The sequence below is a fragment of the Lygodium microphyllum genome, chromosome 11, assembly GCF_053477565.2.
Source record: "Lygodium microphyllum isolate KBCC chromosome 11, Lygodium_microphyllum_v1.1.10, whole genome shotgun sequence".
In the NCBI taxonomy this organism is placed as follows: domain Eukaryota; kingdom Viridiplantae; phylum Streptophyta; class Polypodiopsida; order Schizaeales; family Lygodiaceae; genus Lygodium; species Lygodium microphyllum.
In genome coordinates, this window is record NC_141145.1 from 73,887,193 (window position 1) to 73,906,296 (window position 19,104).

General features: G+C 50.3%; 1 protein-coding gene across 20 annotated transcripts in view; it reads right to left on the reverse strand.

Annotated features, from left to right (window-relative positions):
- Positions 1–19,104, reverse strand: part of LOC148028961 (uncharacterized) — a 166,100-nt gene that overhangs the window by 22,802 nt on the left and 124,194 nt on the right. For 17 of the 20 annotated variants that reach the window (XM_087687748.1, XM_087687737.1, XM_087687746.1 and 14 more), the window contains one exon: positions 16,901–16,963. The exons of the other annotated variants lie outside the window; for them this stretch is intronic. In XM_087687748.1, the coding sequence (XP_087543874.1) occupies positions 16,901–16,963 (63 nt within the window). The remainder of the gene's footprint in view (positions 1–16,900; positions 16,964–19,104) is intronic. 20 annotated transcript variants of the gene reach the window in all.

The following is a 19,104-nucleotide window of genomic DNA, read 5'->3' on the forward strand; positions in this document are numbered from 1 at the left end:
TCCTCCTCCTCCGTACTACAACTTCGCCGCCTAGTACGGAATTTCCTTTGGTCCGGGTTAGACGGCTTCAGGGATACCAGGGCCAAGGTGGCGTGGGCGACCATTATACGACATCGGTCAGAGGGATGGCTTGGGATCATAGACCCAGAGTATCAGAGTATGGCCCTCCTAGGCAAGCTAGTTGTCCGCGGCCTCACACCGGGAGGGCAGACCTGGAAGGTCCTATTGCAGGAGGGTCTTCAGGACTATAGACCAAGGCTTGGCGGTGAGTGGAGGCCGTTCCTGAGATGGATCTTCACAACAGCCCAGATCACCCCCCCCCAAATCACCCTTCCTACGTAGCTTGCTCCGCCTGTGGCAGGGCCTCCGTAAGGCCCTTATCCAGAGCCCCCCAGGCTATCAGGAGGAGATAGACCATCAACCAGTGATTTGGAACCCCCAGGTCAGGGACCGGGAAGGGTCACAGATCAACGAGCGCCCCCACATCCAATGGGCCGGTTGGGAGGCTAGCCCTGCTCGTACAATCAAGACATGGCGGGAGGTGTATAGGATGGCGAACGAGGAGGTGTTGAAGCAAGCATCAGGCTGCCAGCGAGGAGTGGAGCTGAGGAGAAGGGAGATAGACGCAGCAATACCTCATGAGTGGCTTGCTCCCCCGATCCAAGAGCCGATAGAGCCCGGGGAGGTATGGGCTGCCAGGTTTTCACCAGCAGGCATCCCCTTACAGGTGGCAGGAAGAGTGGGTGGCGCTCCACCTAGGACCTTTTTCACAGTGCAAGAGGGGGGGCATTTGGCTCTTAACAAAGGGCAGCAGGACGAGGGGATAGCTGTCCTTTCATGGAAAAGGATCCGGGTGGTTGGCCTTCAAGGGAAGATATGGTGGCTGGACCCTTTGGTCTTTTGACAGGAGCTCAAGGAGTGGCGCCTCTGGATCTGGGAAGGAAGGCCACTTGATGAGCTGGAGTGGGATCCGAAAGAGTGGCTTTGGCCGGCCACTGTGGTCGCCAAGAAGCTACCGAGGTTCCTGGAGTACACCGCCAGGATTGGCAAACACATACTGATGCAGGAGGACATGAATTTGGCGCCGTCACGTAACAAGCACTGGGCGGAGCACAACATCACAGAGCCGTTCCGACAGGCCTTTTGGCGCCACCTATGGGACAGCTGGAGGCCGAGGAGGGTGTCATATTTTTTGTGGTTGGTGGCACATGGAAGCTTGGCAGTGGGAAACTGGCTTGCCCAGATGCAGAAGGAGAAAGTTTGTAAGTGCTGCACACAGCAGTCGATGAAAACCCCAAAGCACTGCCTTTGGTCGTGTGAGGCGGCACAGCTCGTGTAGAGAGGAGTATGCCGCATCCTGTGCCGAATAGCACCTAGCCTTGGTTGTATCTCTTGGGGTGCTTTCTGTTGGCAAGCGGTCAGCGAGGGCCGTCACCTTCTGTATGAGGCCGGGATGCAAGACACGATATTCATGATCGAGGCAGGGTCATGCGCAGTGGTGGGTTTAGAGGCTCTACCCATCCGCCAGGTACTAGAGCCCACAACAGACCGCTCTGAGGTATGGGAAATCATAGGGAGTCTCACTGGTTGGCATATCTGGAAGGCACAGTGTCAAGTGGCTTTCGGCAGAGAGACCCTTAGTACAGGCGACCCTAGCGGAGCACTGGACCTCCATCATCCACTCCCTTTGAGGCCGATGGGATCAGGTGCAGGGCGAGTCCAGGGCTCGCCAGGAGCTCCGTGGTCATTTCATGCGCACTTGGGGCAGCCAGGACCTGTTCTTCGTGATGCAGGCAAGCAGCCCCAGATGGCGATACACACCCCCCCCCCCCAAATGGCTTCTTGCCCCTATCCCCCCCAGACCGCCTTGAGAGGCTTGTTTATATGATGTATCTGTGACTCTCACCAGCTCCAGCCTGGTCTGTTGAGCATGAGCACTTCTTTGTATTCAGGTTTTTTCTGGAGTAATATATTTAGCCACATTTTATTTGCAAAAAAAATAAAGGGAATCTGCTAGAATAATGAAAAACCCCTTTCCCTATTCAGGAGGTAACAAAAGAAACAAAACAGACTGACCAGCAAACTCAATAACAGATGGAGCTTAAACTGGAATGCCCACCAATGGAATTACAGATTCCAGACGATTTGGAGCCCCTACATTCAACCTAAAGCCTCATGTCTAATGTGGCTAACCATCCTCAAAGCAATCTGGACTAATGTAAGGGCAAAAAAGAAATTGGAATTGGTGATGGAATTCGTTCTACGTGCAAACAGGAAACAGAAACAATCCCTCATCTCTTTCTGAACTGTACTGCTAATGAAGGGTTGTTGAATTTCGTGCAGGTTCTGATAATTCCACTTCACCCCACAAAGATCACATGAAAAAAATGCTGCTAGGTGAGATCTATGGAATACCTCCAGTTATCTGGAACTAGTTAAGGAGCAATTATTTAGGGCAAATATGGCTGAGCAGGAACTTCACCCCACAAAGATCACATGAAAGAAATGCTGCTAGGTGAGATCTATGGATTACCTCCAGTTATCTGAAACTAGTTAAGGAGCAATTATTTAGGGAAAATATGGCTGAGCAGGAACAAAGCAATCTTTGAGCAGATGTTAGTGGATCCATGGTATGGTTTTAATTCTGAATTTCTGCTGCAAATTACAACCAAGGGAAACGAATAATAAATGAATGCATGAAGTACACGAAGGCCAATCAGAATGGAAAAGCAAAAGGAAAAGCAAAAGGAAAAGCTAATGAAGGAGCAGTAAGTGAAGCCAGGAAGCTCAGGAAACTCATCGAGCACCAAGCAAGTAGACTCAAGATAGAAAAGCATGAGCAGATGTTCCATGAGATATTCGAAAAACAGTATCAAGAGATTTTGGATGTCATGAAACTTCAATCTTCAAAACATCAGAGCTGAAAATATGAAGAAAGACTGATATAATGAAAGCTAGACCATATGAACACTAGCAGTTTTTGCTCAAGGAAATATTTCCTGTTTAAAGTCTAACTATGTACATTTTCCCTTCTTTTTTAATACAACTTAATGTTTCTTTTTTTGCAAATAAATTGTGGCTAATTATATTACTTCAGAAAAAACCTGAATACAAAGGAGTGCTCATGCTCAATAGACTAGCTGGAGCTAATGTAGAGTCACAGATGTATCAAGTATACAAGCCTCTCAAGGCGGTCTAGGGGGGATGGGGGCAAGAAGCCATGGAGGGGGGGTGTATCTCCATCTGGGGCTGCCTGCCTGCATCATGAAAAACAAGTCCTGACCGCCCCAAGTGTGCATGAAATGAAAACGGAGCTCCTAACGAGCTCGAGACTCGCCCTGCACCTGGTCCCATTGGCCGCAAAAGGAGTGGATGATGGTGGTCCAGAAGTTTGCTAAAGTCGCCTGTACAGAAAGTCTTTCCCCGCCAAAAACCTCCTGACACTGCGCCTTCCAAATATACCATCCAGTGAGACTCCCTACGATCTCCCATACCTCAGACCGGTCTGCTGTGGGCTCCAGAACCTGGCGGATGGGTAGAGCCTCCAAGCCGACCACTGCGCATGACCCAACCTCAATAAAAAATATCATGTCCTGCATCCTAGCCTCATACAGAAGGTGACGGCCCTGGCTAACTGTCTCCCAACAGAAAGCTCCCCATGAGATACATCCAAGGCTGGGTGCTATACGATGAAGGATGCGGCATGCTCCTCTCCACACAAGCTCCGCTGCCTCACATGACCAAAGGCAATGCTTTGGAGTTTCCAGAAGCTGCTGTGTGCAGCATTTACACCCTCCATCCTTCTACATCTGGGCTAACCAACTCCCCACCACCAAGCCTCCATGTGCCACCAGCCAGAAGAAGTACGATACCCTCCTCGGCCTCCAGCTATCCCATAGGCGGCGCCAGAAAGTCCGTCGGAAAGCATTGGTAATGTTGTGCTCGGCCTAGTACCTACTACGTGACGACGCCCAGTCCATGTCCTCTTGCATTAGTACATGTCTACCAATCTTGGCCATGTATTCGAGAAACCTCGGTGGCTTCTTGGCGACTGCAGTGGCCGGCCATAGCCACTCTCCTAGATTCCACTCCAGCTCGTCAAGTGGCCTGCCCTCCCAAATCCAGAGGCGCCACTCCTAGAGCTCCTCCCAGAAAACATAGGGGTTCGGTCGCCATGTCTTCCCCCTAAGGCCAACCACCAGAATCCTCCTCCACGAAAAGACAACTATCCCCTCATCCTGCTGCCCTATGTCAAGGGCTAGGCGCCCCTCCTCCTGCACGGTGAAGAAAGTCCCATGTCGGGCACTGCCCACTCTACCTGCCACCTGTAGGGGGGTACCTATCGGTGAAAACTTAGAGCCCACACCTCCCTGGTGGCTCTCGTATCAGGGAGCCAAGCCATTCCTTAGGTATTGCTACGTCAATCTCCCTTCTCCTCAACTCAACTCCTCTTTGGCAACTTGATGCCCACTGCAACACCTCCTCGTCCACCATCTTGTACACCTCCCGCCAGGTCGTGATGATGCGAGCTGGGCTGGCCTCCCAACCAGCCCACAGGATGTGGGGGCACTCGCCAATCTATACCCCCTCTTGATCTTTGACTTGGGGGTTCCAAATCACCGACTGGCGGTCTATCTCCTCCTGACAGCCTAGGGGGCTCTAAATTAGGGCCTTACGGAGGTCCTACCACACATAAAGTAAGCTGCGTAGGAAGGGGGATCTGGGGGGCGTGATCTAGGCCATTATGAATATCCATCTCAAGGACGGCCTCCAATCACCGCCAAGCCTCGGTCTACACTCCTAGAGACCCTCTGTAGTAGGACCTTCCAGGTCTTCCCTCCTAGTGTGAAATCGCGGACTACTAGCTTGCCCAAAAGGGCCAGACTTTGATACTCTGGGTCTATGATCCCAAGCCGTCCCTCTAACCGATGCCAGATGATGGTCGCCCATGCCACCTTGGCCCGAGAGTCCTTGGAACCGTCTGACCCAGCCTAGAGGAAATTCCACACTAGGCAGCAAAGCTAAACTACACACGACGAGGAGAAGCACCAACACGAGGCGATGTACCGAGATGTCGCTAGGAGGACCTGGTTAACCACCAAGGCTCAGCCCGCTAGGGAAAGGCGAGTAGTACTCCAATAGGTCAACTTCCTCCGAATAGAGTCGAGGACTGGAAGAAACTATTGGGTGAGAGTGATGTCGAGTCCCACCTGGAACCCTAGGTAACGGACGGTCTGCCCTTTGCACACCCATCTAAATCCCAAGTGGACGCCCCACTCCGTGCTACAGTCCAGGCCTGTAAGGAAACCAACCAACTTTCACCAGTTGATTTTCGCTCCTGCTGTAGTACAGAACACCTCGAGAGCTAGTCTCACTCTCTCCACCATCAACTCATCATCCTCTATGTAAAGTGCTATATCATCTGCATACTTTGAGTCTAACAGCTCCGTCTCCTCTCTCACCGGATGTCAAAGGCCACGTAACCCGTTCACATGTGACCTAAGGAAGTGAGACATCACCTCTGCAAAGAGTAGAAATTGATACGGGGCTAGTAGGCAGCCTTGCCGTACCGATCTCTCCATCCGAAACTCCTCCCCTCCCCTACCACCTATGAGAACCCTGTTGGTAGCCAATCTCTAAAGTGCAGAGACCCCGCAGATCCATGCCTGGGGGAAGCCCAACCTTACCATGGTGCCCTCCAAGAAGACTCAATCCACCTTGTCATAGGCTTTCTCGAAGTCCAAGAGTAGTACAACCAATCCCTAACCACTGTGTTGGGCCCACTCTGTCGCCTCAAAGAAGGTAACAACATTGTCTAGGATGCTCCTATCCTGGACAAAGCCTGTCTGTGTGTCATGAATGATGTCTCGGAGCACGCAGCAAAGATACCTACCAATCATCTTTGCTAGTGCCTTATAGGCTACTGACAACAGGGTGATCAATCTCCACTGGGATAGCTCCAACTGGTCTCTCCCTTTGGGGAGGAGACTGATAAGACTTGCTGATAGACTCCCTGGCATCTGTCCTAAGCTGAAAATCTCGTGGAAAGCCAACAGTTAGGGGTCCTTCACTACCTCCCAATAGGTGGTGAAGAAGGCCTTAGAGAGGCCATCCTCTCACGGGCATTTTTGCCCATCCTGTGTGTGGAAAGCCTCCTCTAATTCCTTCTCTATGAAGAGGTCTAGGAGAGAGTGTCCCATCTCCTCTATGACGAGGGACGGGATGTGATCCCAAACCTGCTATCTACATCGCTGTCCTCTGGCTAAGGCTGTCTCCTGCTGGAAAAGGCATCTATAGTAGTCGGTGGCAATCTCCATCATCTCATCTCAGCTAGAGCGAATTCTCCCATACTAATCCTGAAGGCTGTGTATTTGCTCTCCTAAGGTGTGGGGCTGATGTACCTGGAAAAACTCCATGTACATCGTGTTCCCCTTCCGTGCCCATAAGGCTGCTGAGGTGCGGAATGAGAACTCTAAGTGCCTATCCTCTAGGCCGGCAATGGCTGCTTGTGCACGCACCTCCTATGTGTGGAGGATGGGATTCCCTAGTGCCTCCTGTAGTAATCTCTGCGTGGCCGCTAGGTCCCGCCGGAGTGCTCTCTCCTCCTCCCAACTCTATTGCCTACCTAGCCTATAGGGCTGCCTCTTGGAAGATACTGCTCAACTCGGCTAGGACCTCTACAACCTCCTCTGCAATCCAGTCCCTCCTGCCCCACTCCCTAGTCCAAATCTGCTCAATCTGTCTCTTCACCTCCTCCCTCCTGTAGATCGAGTCGGGGATCCGACAAGAATGTGTGTCTACGAAAGATACTAGGGGATCAAGTGTCAGGAGAACTGGGCAGTGATTGGAGAAAGTGGTGCCAGCCAACTACCCTATCTGGCCTCCCCGAGAGTATCCCCACTCTCCCACATAGAACCTGTCCAACTACTCCAGCAGGACTTCGCCTAGCCACCTGTATCCCCACGAGAATTCCAACGACGTCTCCCTCCTGTGGAAAGTTGGGTCTCTCGAAGCATTGCATGCTCCTACTGCTAGTAGGAAGATCTCCCATACCTCCTGCTCCTCCCCAGCCATGCCCTGGTAGTTTTTGCCTCTACCCTGCTGGTCCTCTAAGGCCTCCAGGTTGTTGAAGTCTCCTCCAACAATCCAGGAGTCCACCTTTGGGAGTTCTACTCCAATCTCCACCCAGAACCTGCTACATGCCCTGACCTCAGTAGGGGCATAGACATTGAGGACTCCAAGGCACGAGTCCCTAATATCCAATTTGATCCATAGAACCCTCCCTGCCACAATCGTCCCGTGATCTCGTACACAGGCGGTGAGGCTCGGGCCAATCGAGGTGCATACACCTCTCCTGCTGTAGGCACCAATGGAGTGCTAGTAAGTGTGTGAACTGCCCGGGAGTACATTCCCTACCCGCTGGGCCATAGCAGGGGTGAGATTGTGCTCCTATAACAGTAAGATGTCCATCCGTTCGGCAACGGCAAGACTGCACCTCCTGCTGAAAAATCAACTTATTGGAACCACGTGCTCTACTATAGTGGAGGCTGTTCACATTCCAGGATGCAAGATGTAAGCTCATAGGGAAACCTGTGACTAACCGAACAAGCATCTGTTCGGTGTGAAAGCTCGTGACGAAGAAGAGGAGCTATGAGCATGCGGATACGCTTCACTGTCGGCCTGGACGGTGAACTCCATTCCCCCATGGTAGAGCCCTCGGGCGGACCATGGGGGTGATGGATGCGCCTGGTGGTACCACCAGGGCATCTATCAATCAGGCTAAGAGGTGAGACTCTGTGCACTGATAGAAACGAGTGGCCTATGCAAGGGACCACTCGATCACATCCATCGGAGTTCTCCACAGCGGGGGTGACTCGAAAGATAATGCTTAAATGTGGAATCTTGGCCCTAGCCCACTAGTTGATGTCCATCATGCAACCTGGCCACTGTTGGGAAAAAATTGTCAATCCTTCTCCTATCATCCACTGGGAGATGCGGTCTGCCACCTAGCTCTTCACCTTCTCCTCTATCTGAGTCATCGTCCAATCTCCTATGTGAGAGGTCTGAAGGAAGAAAGTGTGGTTTGGTCCATCCAGTGGTGCTAGTAGATGGACCTTTCCGCTCCTTGACTTGCGTACCATCAAGATTCCCACTTCCAAGGGTAGTGGGAACTCTCCGTGCTTTGCAACTCTCAAGTAGGACCATGGCCCACTACGAAAAAACTCCTATGGTAGCAGCTACGCCTCTCTCGGGAAGGTATGAGGGCGGCATGGGTGGATAAACTAGTTGCTGTGTGGGGAAGGGGGGGGGGGGGGGACTAGACTGCCTGTGAATGAAGGATGTTGGCATATGGGGCTCCTCACCACCCATGGGGAGGGGGGATGGGTGGGGGGGGGGGAGGTGTCACATGTACTGGGTGGGGATTAGGGGGTGTGGTCGGCGGGGGTGATGGTAGAGAGGGGGAGGATCAAGGGATGGAGGGATGGTCAAATGCACAAGGCAAGTGTGGGGGGAAGGGCCGGTAGCTCTAGAGGAGGGGGCTGTGGGCTAGGATCAGGGGGGGGAGGGTGTAGGGGTTGTGGGCCCTCAAGTGAGGTGGCCTATGATGCCTCCATGGGGGGTGGATGTGTAGGCCTGTGGTCTTGTTTGGGGGGGGGGGGCTTAGCCGAGGGGGCGACACTTGCTCTCCTCCTGCGCCCTGCTGCCGTGGTTGTGTCTAAGGGGCTGACTGCGGCCCCCCCTACCGCCTCGCTCTATGTCATCTCTGGACCCGTATAAAGCCATCTGCATCCAGTTGTGGGCCTGTTGGCGAAGCCGCCTTGGCTTGGAAGCGCGTGCACTCTGCTGTTTGATGCCCAAAGTCGTGGCAACGCAAGCATTGCCCTAGCTGTCCAATCACAATAGCCGGCTGCCTGAAAGAGTGTCCGCTCGCCTCAATCTCTAGAAACTGTGGTATATTCTTTGTCTCTGACCCGTATAAAGCCATCTGCATCCAGTTGTGGGCATGTTGGCAAAGCCGCCTTGGCTTGGAAGCGCGTGCACTGTGCTGCTTGATGCCCAAAGTCGTGGCAACGCAGGCGTTGCCCTAGCTGTCCAGTCACAATAGCCGGCTGCCTGAAAGAGTGTCCGCTCGCCCCGATCTCTAGAAACTGTGGTATATTCTTTGTCTCTTTCACTGCCACCCGTACCGTTGGGACTCCTGCGACTGTCATTGCATCTGCGAAAGAGGCGGGAATGACAATGCCGAAGGGCCGTCCAAAGTCTTCCACTAACTGGCAATACTCTATCGCCAGTCTGGAGAAGAGTAGGGTGACTGGGTGTTTAAGAAACCTATTGTGGAGCCCGAATGCCTCCACTGTGAAACCATTGTACCAGGGAACCATGTAGATGACCCCCTTCATGGAAGCATAGGGTAAACTGGCCAGTAGCTCACGAGCTGCGTTTGCTGAGGTGAGTCGTACCTGTTAGCAGTCATGTTTGTCATGCCTTGTCATCTCCTGCCTGTGAGCCTCAGTCTGAGTCAGACGAGGACATTAGGAGCTCTGACTTGTCTATCACTTGTTTTGACGGAGGAGGTAGCTCATTCTAGAGCACTCAGATGTGCATTTCCCGGGGCAGTTTCTGCATTCATCAGCCTGCCTCACCTGCCGGACATTGTCCACCCTTTCCGGGATTTTTCTGAGCATTCCTGGCATTTTTACCAGCATTAAATGCTGGTCAGATCAGCATTAAATGCTGGTCGGACATATTTATGGCCTCAAATTTCAGGTCGGCCAGTTTGTGGGTTTTTTGGCTATTTATAGCCATTTCCCACTTGCCAGTCAGTTGTATTATCAACTTCCCTCCTTCCTTGGCAGGTGCACACTCCGACTCCGTCATCTTCCTCCGTCTTTGGTGCTGCCATCGTCATCAGCCTGATCTGATTCCCTTACTGACGCTTCGGGCTGCGTGTAGGGACTGATCAGTCCATTTCAGTGTATTCAGCATTCATTTCAGTCAGTGCAGATTTCTCTTCCTTCATTCTCTGCTTTCTCTCCTCTCCTCCGTGTTCGTATTTCCTCTTCCGTTGCGCACTCTCACATGGTATCATCGCCAAACTGAGAGTACATGGAGCTGAGTTTTACGCGGGAGAACACCCACACCTCTGCGTTTGCTGGTCAAGACGTCTCCAACAGCTGAGGCGTCATCCTCTGCACCATCTCCTTGATCAGGGCGGCCTGTTTTGGTGTCCACAAATTTGCGTTTGCTGCTGGCGCCTTCTCCAGTGGCTGCCACGTCATCACCACCCTCTACCTGCCTGCGTTTACAGCCTGGGCGGCCCTCCTCCAGCTGGGCGACACCCTTCCAGCCTGCGCCTTGCTGTTCTGGCTGTTGTTCCTTCGTCCGGCGGCTCTTTTCCTGCTGGCGACTTCTTCCCAGGCTGCGTTTTCAGGCAGGCGGCTGTTTTTCTGTGGTGATTGCATCCTCAGCATTTGCGTTTGACAGCATCCTTGCGTTCTGTGCAAGGCGGCCAGCTCAGGAGCTTTTGGTGTTTGCGTTTCGGCACCGGCAACCTTTCCTTGTTGTGTTTTGGTGTTTGCAGATTGGAAGATGTCTTCTCATCAGTTTACAGGTTTTGATGGCTCAGATGATGAGCTTTTGTCTCGACATTCATCTGAACGGAGGCGTGATTTCTATCGCGAGGACCGTCGTCCGGAGTCTATTCCTCTTTCCCGTCCCCCTTCTATTCATGTATCTCGGCGATCCCCTTCCAGTGGGCCGACGATGCAGCCTTTGGTACCCCCTGTACAGGTACCCGTACTTCCTCAGCTGCCCAAAGAGGACCGGTTGGATGGCTCCAACTTCTCTCTATGGTCCTGCAAGGTGGAGTGTATCTTGGACTCCTTCAATCTTTGGGAGCTTGTTTCTGTTCCTATTCCCCAGCCTAAGGTGGATCCCGCAGATGGGACATCTATGGATCGTGCAGCCTTATGGGATCGGCTTAATTCTAGAGCCAGATCTTTCCTCTTTCTGAGTTTGCAGGATTCTGTCCTTGTTCATGTTCACAGGTTGAAGACTGCAGCAGACGTGTGGAGAAAGCTCGCGTCTCTCTATCAACAGAAGACGTTTGCCCACCGGATATCTCTCGAAAAGAAGTTGCGGATGCTCGCTATTGATGATAGTCCTTCCATGAAGGACCACATCAACAGATTACAGGATATGAGGGATGAGCTTGCATCCCTCGGTCGGACGATATCTTCTGAAGACATGGCTATGATTCTCTTGACTCAGCTGCCATCGCCTCGGTTTGATGTCTTCTACACCAGCCTTCTTACATCGAGGACCCGTGAGAAGCTTCTATGGGAGGAGCTATCCCCACTTGTCTTGGAGCATGACGAGCGACTCAGAGAGGTCAGTGCTAGTGGATCCGACTCCACTAAAGCCTTTGTTGCAGGTTCGGGAGGACAGAAGAAGAAGAAGAAGTCAAAGGCTAAGAAGAAGGACAGTTCTTCAAGCTCTGACACAGATTCAGAGAGCCCGAAGTGCCCACACTGTGGGAAAGGGACACATCCCGAGGAGAAATGCTGGAAGAAGTACCCTCACCTTCGTCCGGGAGCGAAGGGTGGATCTACATCGGAGCCTTCTTCTACCTCTACACCAGCTGTTACCCATGAGTCAGTGTTCCTTCATATCCATGCTTTGGAGGAGGATCCTTCTTCCGTGGCTGCAGTGTCTTCTGTGCAGCCTTGGTTAGTGGACAGTGGTGCTTCGAGTCATATGACTCCCCGAGGTGATTTGTTACAGAATCTCCGTCCATCAGAGGGTTCAGTCACTGTTGGTGACATTTTATCGGTGCCTATTAGTGGTGTTGGCACATTGCCTTTGTTTACAGACCGACCTACGAGCTTCCTTTCACAGGCCCTACATGTTCCGGATTTGGGCCTTCCCCTCCTCTCAGTTTATGGCCTTACGAGGCTTGGCACACGAGTGATCTTCACCGAGCATGCCGTTGTTATTGAGGATTCTCTTACAGGAGTTGTCTTATCTACAGGTTGGCAGGAGAGCGGGCTTTACAGGCTCCATTCCCCTTCTTTGATGCAGGGTCCTCCGAGGCAGTCTATTGCTACACCCGTTCCCGCTTGTGCACCTTCTATTCCACAGGTTCCTTCCCATCCCCCACCTTCTCCTCCGGTGGTTCCCTCGTACCCTCCATTCCTTTCAGAGGGGGACGATCTCGGTGATGCGGCTGTGGATTCCCTGGCCCCTAGTGTTTTAGAGGGGGCTTCCCAGGATCGTGAGGAGCTCCTTCAGCAGCAGTCTACATCGACGGACTTCATCGACCTTGGCATTCCTCTTGCCACCCCAGGATCCGTTTCTCCCTTGGCCTTCCGCCACATCCAGGATCTGAGAGGGGGTGTTAGCAGTCATGTTTGTCATGCCTTGTCATCTCCTGCCTGTGAGCCTCAGTCTGAGTCAGACGAGGACATTAGGAGCTCTGACTTGTCTATCACTTGTTTTGACGGAGGAGGTAGCTCATTCTAGAGCACTCAGATGTGCATTTCCCGGGGCAGTTTCTGCATTCATCAGCCTGCCTCACCTGCCGGACATTGTCCACCCTTTCCGGGATTTTTCTGAGCATTCCTGGCATTTTTACCAGCATTAAATGCTGGTCAGATCAGCATTAAATGCTGGTCGGACATATTTATGGCCTCAAATTTCAGGTCGGCCAGTTTGTGGGTTTTTTGGCTATTTATAGCCATTTCCCACTTGCCAGTCAGTTGTATTATCAACTTCCCTCCTTCCTTGGCAAGTGCACACTCCGACTCCGTCATCTTCCTCCGTCTTTGGTGCTGCCATCGTCATCAGCCTGATCTGATTCCCTTACTGACGCTTCGGGCTGCGTGCAGGGACTGATCAGTCCATTTCAGTGTATTCAGCATTCATTTCAGTCAGTGCAGATTTCTCTTCCTTCATTCTCTGCTTTCTCTCCTCTCCTCCGTGTTCGTATTTCCTCTTCCGTTGCGCACTCTCACAGTACCATGAAGATCCCTTGACCCATTAAAATAGCCTCCACGATCTGCATTGTGCCGATGTGCAACATGGAGTGAAGCCAATCTCGAAGCTGGGGCCCTCGATCAAAGATCGAGGGCCCCAGCTACTACTTGATCAAAGATCGTTGTTTCCTTTAGCTCCAACTCTGTGGCATGGACGGCTAAGAGATGTTCTTCAAAGAGGACAACGCGCAAGGTGTTTGACTGGGGGCACTCACAAAATGCATTGGAGCTGACCAAAGGTTTCCATTGCGTGTCCTTGCTGAGAACCTACCAATCATGTTGCTTTGCTACCAATGGGCGGGGGGGGGGGGGGGGGGGGGGGAAGGGGCGACGATGGCAAGGAGCGCAGTTGGTGGGTCTGCTAGATGGGGTTGCGGGGGCGGCCGCAAGAGATGGTGACAGGGCCACAAGCGGGGGGCACAGGCGGGCTGTAGGGGGGGGCATAGGCGGCAGGTGGGGGGGACGCTTGTGGGGGCGTAGGCGGGGGGCCACATGCGGTGGCGACGGTCACAGGCGATGGGCACAGGCAGGGGGGACGGCCACAAGCAGGGCCACAGGCAACGGGCAAGGACAAGCGGGGTGAGCGTGAGGGGTCAGTCGGGGGCAAGATAGTAGACGGACATGATGGGCAAGGAGCGATCGACCAAGACACTTGATGGCACTTGACTTAAAGCATCAAATTCTTAGAAAGACACAACTTAATGTTTCTACAAGAATGAAAAAGAAATTTTCCCACAAGCGTCCTCCTTCCTTCACATTTCACCCCTCTAGTCTATTCTCATTCCCTCATCACCTCACTCTTTTGGAAGAAACCAGAAATGCAGTTGCTAAAGCATTGGAATGGTGCAATAACACAAGAAGGCTTGGCATGACCAACATCTTTGTAAATCCACCTTCAATAGGGATGACTTGGTTCTTTTCTACTCCAACAAATTCCTGAAACACCATAGAAAATTAATCTGTGCTAGGCAAGGCCCATTCACAATGGTCGAGGTTTGCTCTAAGAAGAAATTCAATTAAGCACCCTCATTGGCGATCTACTTCCTCTAGTCAATGGCTCCCACCAGCCAACTGTAATGTAGCCAAAGAAGAAGCCAAGTTTTGGAGCAAAGGCGAGAGAAGCCAACACAAGCCTCTGTGACTTAGGGTTTGGACTATGGGAAAACTTGGAGAGAGAAGCCCACACAAACCTCTGTAACTTAGGGTTCAGACTATGGGATGCTGAAGGAGTTCTCAACAATGCTATGAATCAGTAAAATGAGTATGCTGTACCCAAACAGATCCCAAAGAGAGCAGCTAGCCACTTGTTGATGTTCATACTGCATGGGAAATCTGTGTAGCTGTGGATCAGCTACGCAACATGGATGACAATAGTTGTAGCAATTTGGCATGAGAGCTTTGGTTGGGTGAGGATTCAGGGTGAGATAGTTGCCTTTGTTTTCCATCTTGCTTGACATGGTTGCAACAATGGTTGCAGCCACAGTTAGAGCCCCAGTTGCAGCTCTGGTTGGAGCCATGAGGTGAAAGAGTTGCACTTTCTTCCCCTTTTCTCTTTTTCTTTCTTTTTTCTTTTCATCCACCTTGCCACAGTTGCAAACGTGGTTGGATCCGTAGTTGGAGCCACACCTTTCAAAGTACCTACATTGTTCTTGTGCGGATACGATGTGTGAAGCCAAGAAGGGAAATGGTCATGGTGAGCTGTGGCCACCCCTTTAGGTAAGCCAAAGAAAACTTGCCTTAGTAATGCCATAGTTTGCCACGGCAATGCCATGGCTCTGCCAAGGGGATGAATGTGAGAAATGAAAATGCAGAACGAAAATGAGGTGGAGTGGGTTAGGGGAGCACGAAGACAGGTCAAAGTTGGCAAGCTGAGGTTGTGGCTATGCCATGGCTGGAGCAGAGAAGAGGACAGATGTGAGAAATGAAAATCCAAAATGAAATAGATGTGAGAAATAAAAATGAGAATTGGAAATGAGGTTGGAGTGGGTTAGGGGAGCACAAGGCTAGGTCAAATTTGGCAAGCCTAAGCCGTGACTATGGTGTGGTTTGAGAGAAGAAGGAGATGGATGTAAGCAAAGAAGGTCAAACTTGCAAGTGAATTGTGGCTGTGGCATGACTGGAACAGGGAAGGGGATGGATGTGAGAAAGGAAAATGCCGAATGAAATGGATATGAAATGAAAAGTTGAGTGGGTTAGGGGAGCACAATATTAGGTCAAAGTTGGCAATCCTAAGTTGGTCTGGATGGTGGAGGTTCTTGCTTGGGAATAATTCAATTAAGAAATCCCCTCAGGACAAAACATCCCAAAGCAAAGTAGAAGATTATCCGTGTATATGATGAATAAGATAGAAAGGAAAAGTCTATCACAAGGCTTGAATGAATAAACAATCTCAATGTCTGTAATTCTTGTGTGATGGGGTTGGTAGCATAGCCAGGAGGTCAGGGCTCCACATAGTAGGAAAGATTAGTTTTGTAGCATGTTCCAGAAGTTGGCAGGTACTGTCATATACCTTGGGACCAGCACAGGTGGCTTCCACTTAAGTCTAAAAACAAATTTTGGGACTTAAGCAATAGTTCCAGTTGCATTAGATTGCTTCTGTATCTACTCCCAGTTGCAATAATCTTCTGAGATTAGTGAAAAAAAAAATGCAGTCTCAATGGAAGTGAGTGTGATCAGTATGATCATTTTCCCTATTTTTCAAGAATTTTAGCCAATCATTTTTTACCCGAAATTGTCGTTAATAAATCACCCATATCCTCTCAGTTGAGTTGTTCAGTTTAGTGTGCAGAACTTACTAGAGTTCATTTCAGTCCAGAACTCGCTCAAAATGGAAATCTTAATTTTCAGGCTTCAATTCTACATTTCTATGCACGTTTAAGGGCAGCACCCACTGTGTTCACATATACGTGTGACCATCCTCTTTTCAGTCTGTTTAAACTTTACAGACAAGACCTTTTGAATTTCCTTCTTTTTTACTGACTTTCTTCAATGGGGAGTTTTCATGTTACACCTCTAGTGAGATATTCTTTGGTTGTCTTATTAATAGTCCAATCTTGTTTGTATGCCAGGATAGTCAATCTATGATATCATGTTCCTGTCTTCTGTTGATGTGAGCATGTGATTTCCTGCCTAGCCTTTCCCCCCATCTCCTACCCTCTGCCCCACAAAAACTGAATGAAAAACTATGGTCTTCTCAGAATACCAAAGAGCTGCAATGACTCCCTTGAAAGGAACAATGTGGTCTTAGAACCACTACTCTAATGGGCAACTACCTCATATAACAAGTAGGAGAGTAGGAAAATCACATTCATGGATTGTAAAACCACTTTCTTTTGTCCAACTTGCATATTGTCTGATTTTATTCTGCTCTTTTTGAGGTTTTGCACATGTAGGCAGTACAAAAGAAGATCCATAAGTACACCAGGGCATCACAGCATTTATTGGCAGCCTGTTCATGATTACCTTTGTAATATTGTTCATGTAGTTCAGATGGTATTGTACAAACCTTTGAATAGAAGTTTTTTAAAATCTCCATCTTGATGTTAATGTAGACAAATCATATGTTTAGTTCAGCTTAGTGCTAAGCACACACAGCCAAGTACTATGCACGCTCAGCAGGGTCCAACAACAAAGCTCAGAGTATTTTTAGTGCCTGACATATGCACCCAGATGCTATGCATAATCAAGAAATTTATAAAATCAGCAAGCAGACTGTCCATGTAAATGTCAACATTATGTTCACCTCTATGCAAAACTTTGCATGCAGATTCAAGCTTTATAAGACTGTTTTCAAAAGGTTGTGACAAAGACATTCTAATGAACATATTTCCTGCATATCATATCCAATGCAGTTCACAAAAATGCACCTGTCTTCTAAGTTCTTCAGCTTCTGCTTGCTCCTTTGCTAATTCTTCCTCTTCAATTCTCTTCTGTCAGAGTAGGTATACTTGAATAGTAAGTACTTCATTGGAAGTAGACACAACAATTGAATACTTCAATCTCCAAAGACAAGTGCTCATTCATTAAGTAACTCTTAATACAAAAACTCAAAGAAGCCAGATGCCTCAAAGACGGGTCAGGCGGCGGGCGCACGTCTACACGCTCCTTTCCTTGTCGCTCCCACTCGCGCTCGATCTGTCTCGCGCTGGCTCTCTGTGTGCACGTGCAGCGTCGGCGCAACGAATCTAGGCCAAGGCTCTGCCCTAGACGGTGAGGGGTTGTCAAAAAGGTCGCCGCCACAAGGTCGTCCCGTCACGAGCAATCGCCATCGCTCCCTCTCTCTCATTTTTTTCCGTAAAAGGTAATTGTATTAATTACGAAAAAAGGTAGAAGATTACATGATTACATGATTACAAGAGACATGAGGGCCCTAGGCCAACGTGGGGGAAATCCCCGTACTAATGCACTAAAAAGGTTACACCAATCATGGCAACGACCCAGAGACAATTGCCATATGCCAGGGATGCAAATCCTCCCGAGGGAGCAAGTCGGAGTACCGAATGAGATCTAGCTGCCAATGCAAGAGCCCTTTAAGCCTGGCAATATGTCTCGGTACATTAGAGGCCGAATCAAAGAGAAAAGCATTGCGCGTGGTCCAAATGTGCCAGCATCCCCAGTATCGGAAAAAGTGAAATAAGATCTTCATATGTAACTGTGGCGGTGTGGGGTACTTTGGGGGCACAAAAACCCAATCGAAAGGAGTTAGTGAGGACCCCACCACCGCGCGCCAGATTTGCGACAAGAGTAACCAGATATTCTTGGCGAGCGGGCAAGAAAGAAAACGATGTCGGGCCGATTCCGCAGTAGTGGTACAGAAGAAACAATTGCCATTCGAGATTCGACGCTTGGAAAGGGCCGAGGCAAGAGGAAGACCACCAATCATTACCCACCAAAGAAAGACCTTGCATTTGAAAGGTGCCTTATTCAGCTAGCCCTCCATCAGCATTGCTTGCCACCATGACAGCGATTTCCGCAGTCCCCAAACAGTATTAGCTTTCACACCCAACCATTGGTGATCTTGAATGAGAAGATGATACACCTGATTAGTAGAGGCCTTTTCCAGACTCAACCGGCCTGCAAGGTCCCAGTCCTACCAAGGACGATCCACAGCCAGGGCAGGAAAGGGTTGCCTACCCTAAAGCTCCAACAAAAGCTTTTCCCATAAACCACGGTATTCGTGCGGGATCCTAAAAAGTCTCCTAGCAGTCCGAAACGATGCGAGGACATTGCGAGTGGCAAGGGTAGCATCCGCAATCGAAGTCACACCTAAACGGGCCATGCGGTTAAATCGCGGTCTGAGCTGATGTTTGTCTTCCCATGAAAGTAATCTGGATACTGCCAACAATTCCAGCTGAAAGGAGTTAGTCTGCAAGCGGTCCCCTACTAGATGCCAACGGGCCTTTTGGAGGACCACTTTCCAAGAGCCGACCAAGTGCAGTAACAAAGAGGAAGAGGGACTGGAAAATCGAGAGTCAGCATTAAGGACATGCCACCAAGAGGCCCGAAGCCGTGTGTTACCATGGCGTAGCCCGCTGTCCTCAAGAAAATAACGGGCTATGATGGTCCACGGGTGATGATCCACACATGGCACGAAAAAGAGACCAACAAAGAGCCAACATATGAGTTTCTGCATCCAAAATAGCGCCACCACCCATGCGTTTAGGGGTACATGTATGTGACCATGAAATCCATGAAATGCCTGCCTGCAGTGAATCCTTCTTCCATAGCATGAAACGAATGGGGTGAGTGAGAGCCTTCAAAGTAGTAGGCGTCCACGGCAGCAATAGCAGAAAATACGTTAGCATTGGTAGCATAATTGTCTGAGCCACTTTGAGGCGCACATGGAATGGCCACGCTTGCGACTTCCAATACATAAACTTCACCACCAGTTTTTGTGAAATCCACTCCAGTAGGTCCTTTGGCCGTACATCCACCCCCAACGGGTATCCAAGATGCGTGACAATGGATCCACGGAAAACCACCTGGCCCTGCCAGCCTAATGACTGTAAATTAGGCTCCATACAACTGAGGATGGCTGACTTAAAGGCATTGATGCGAAGGCCAGAGGCCT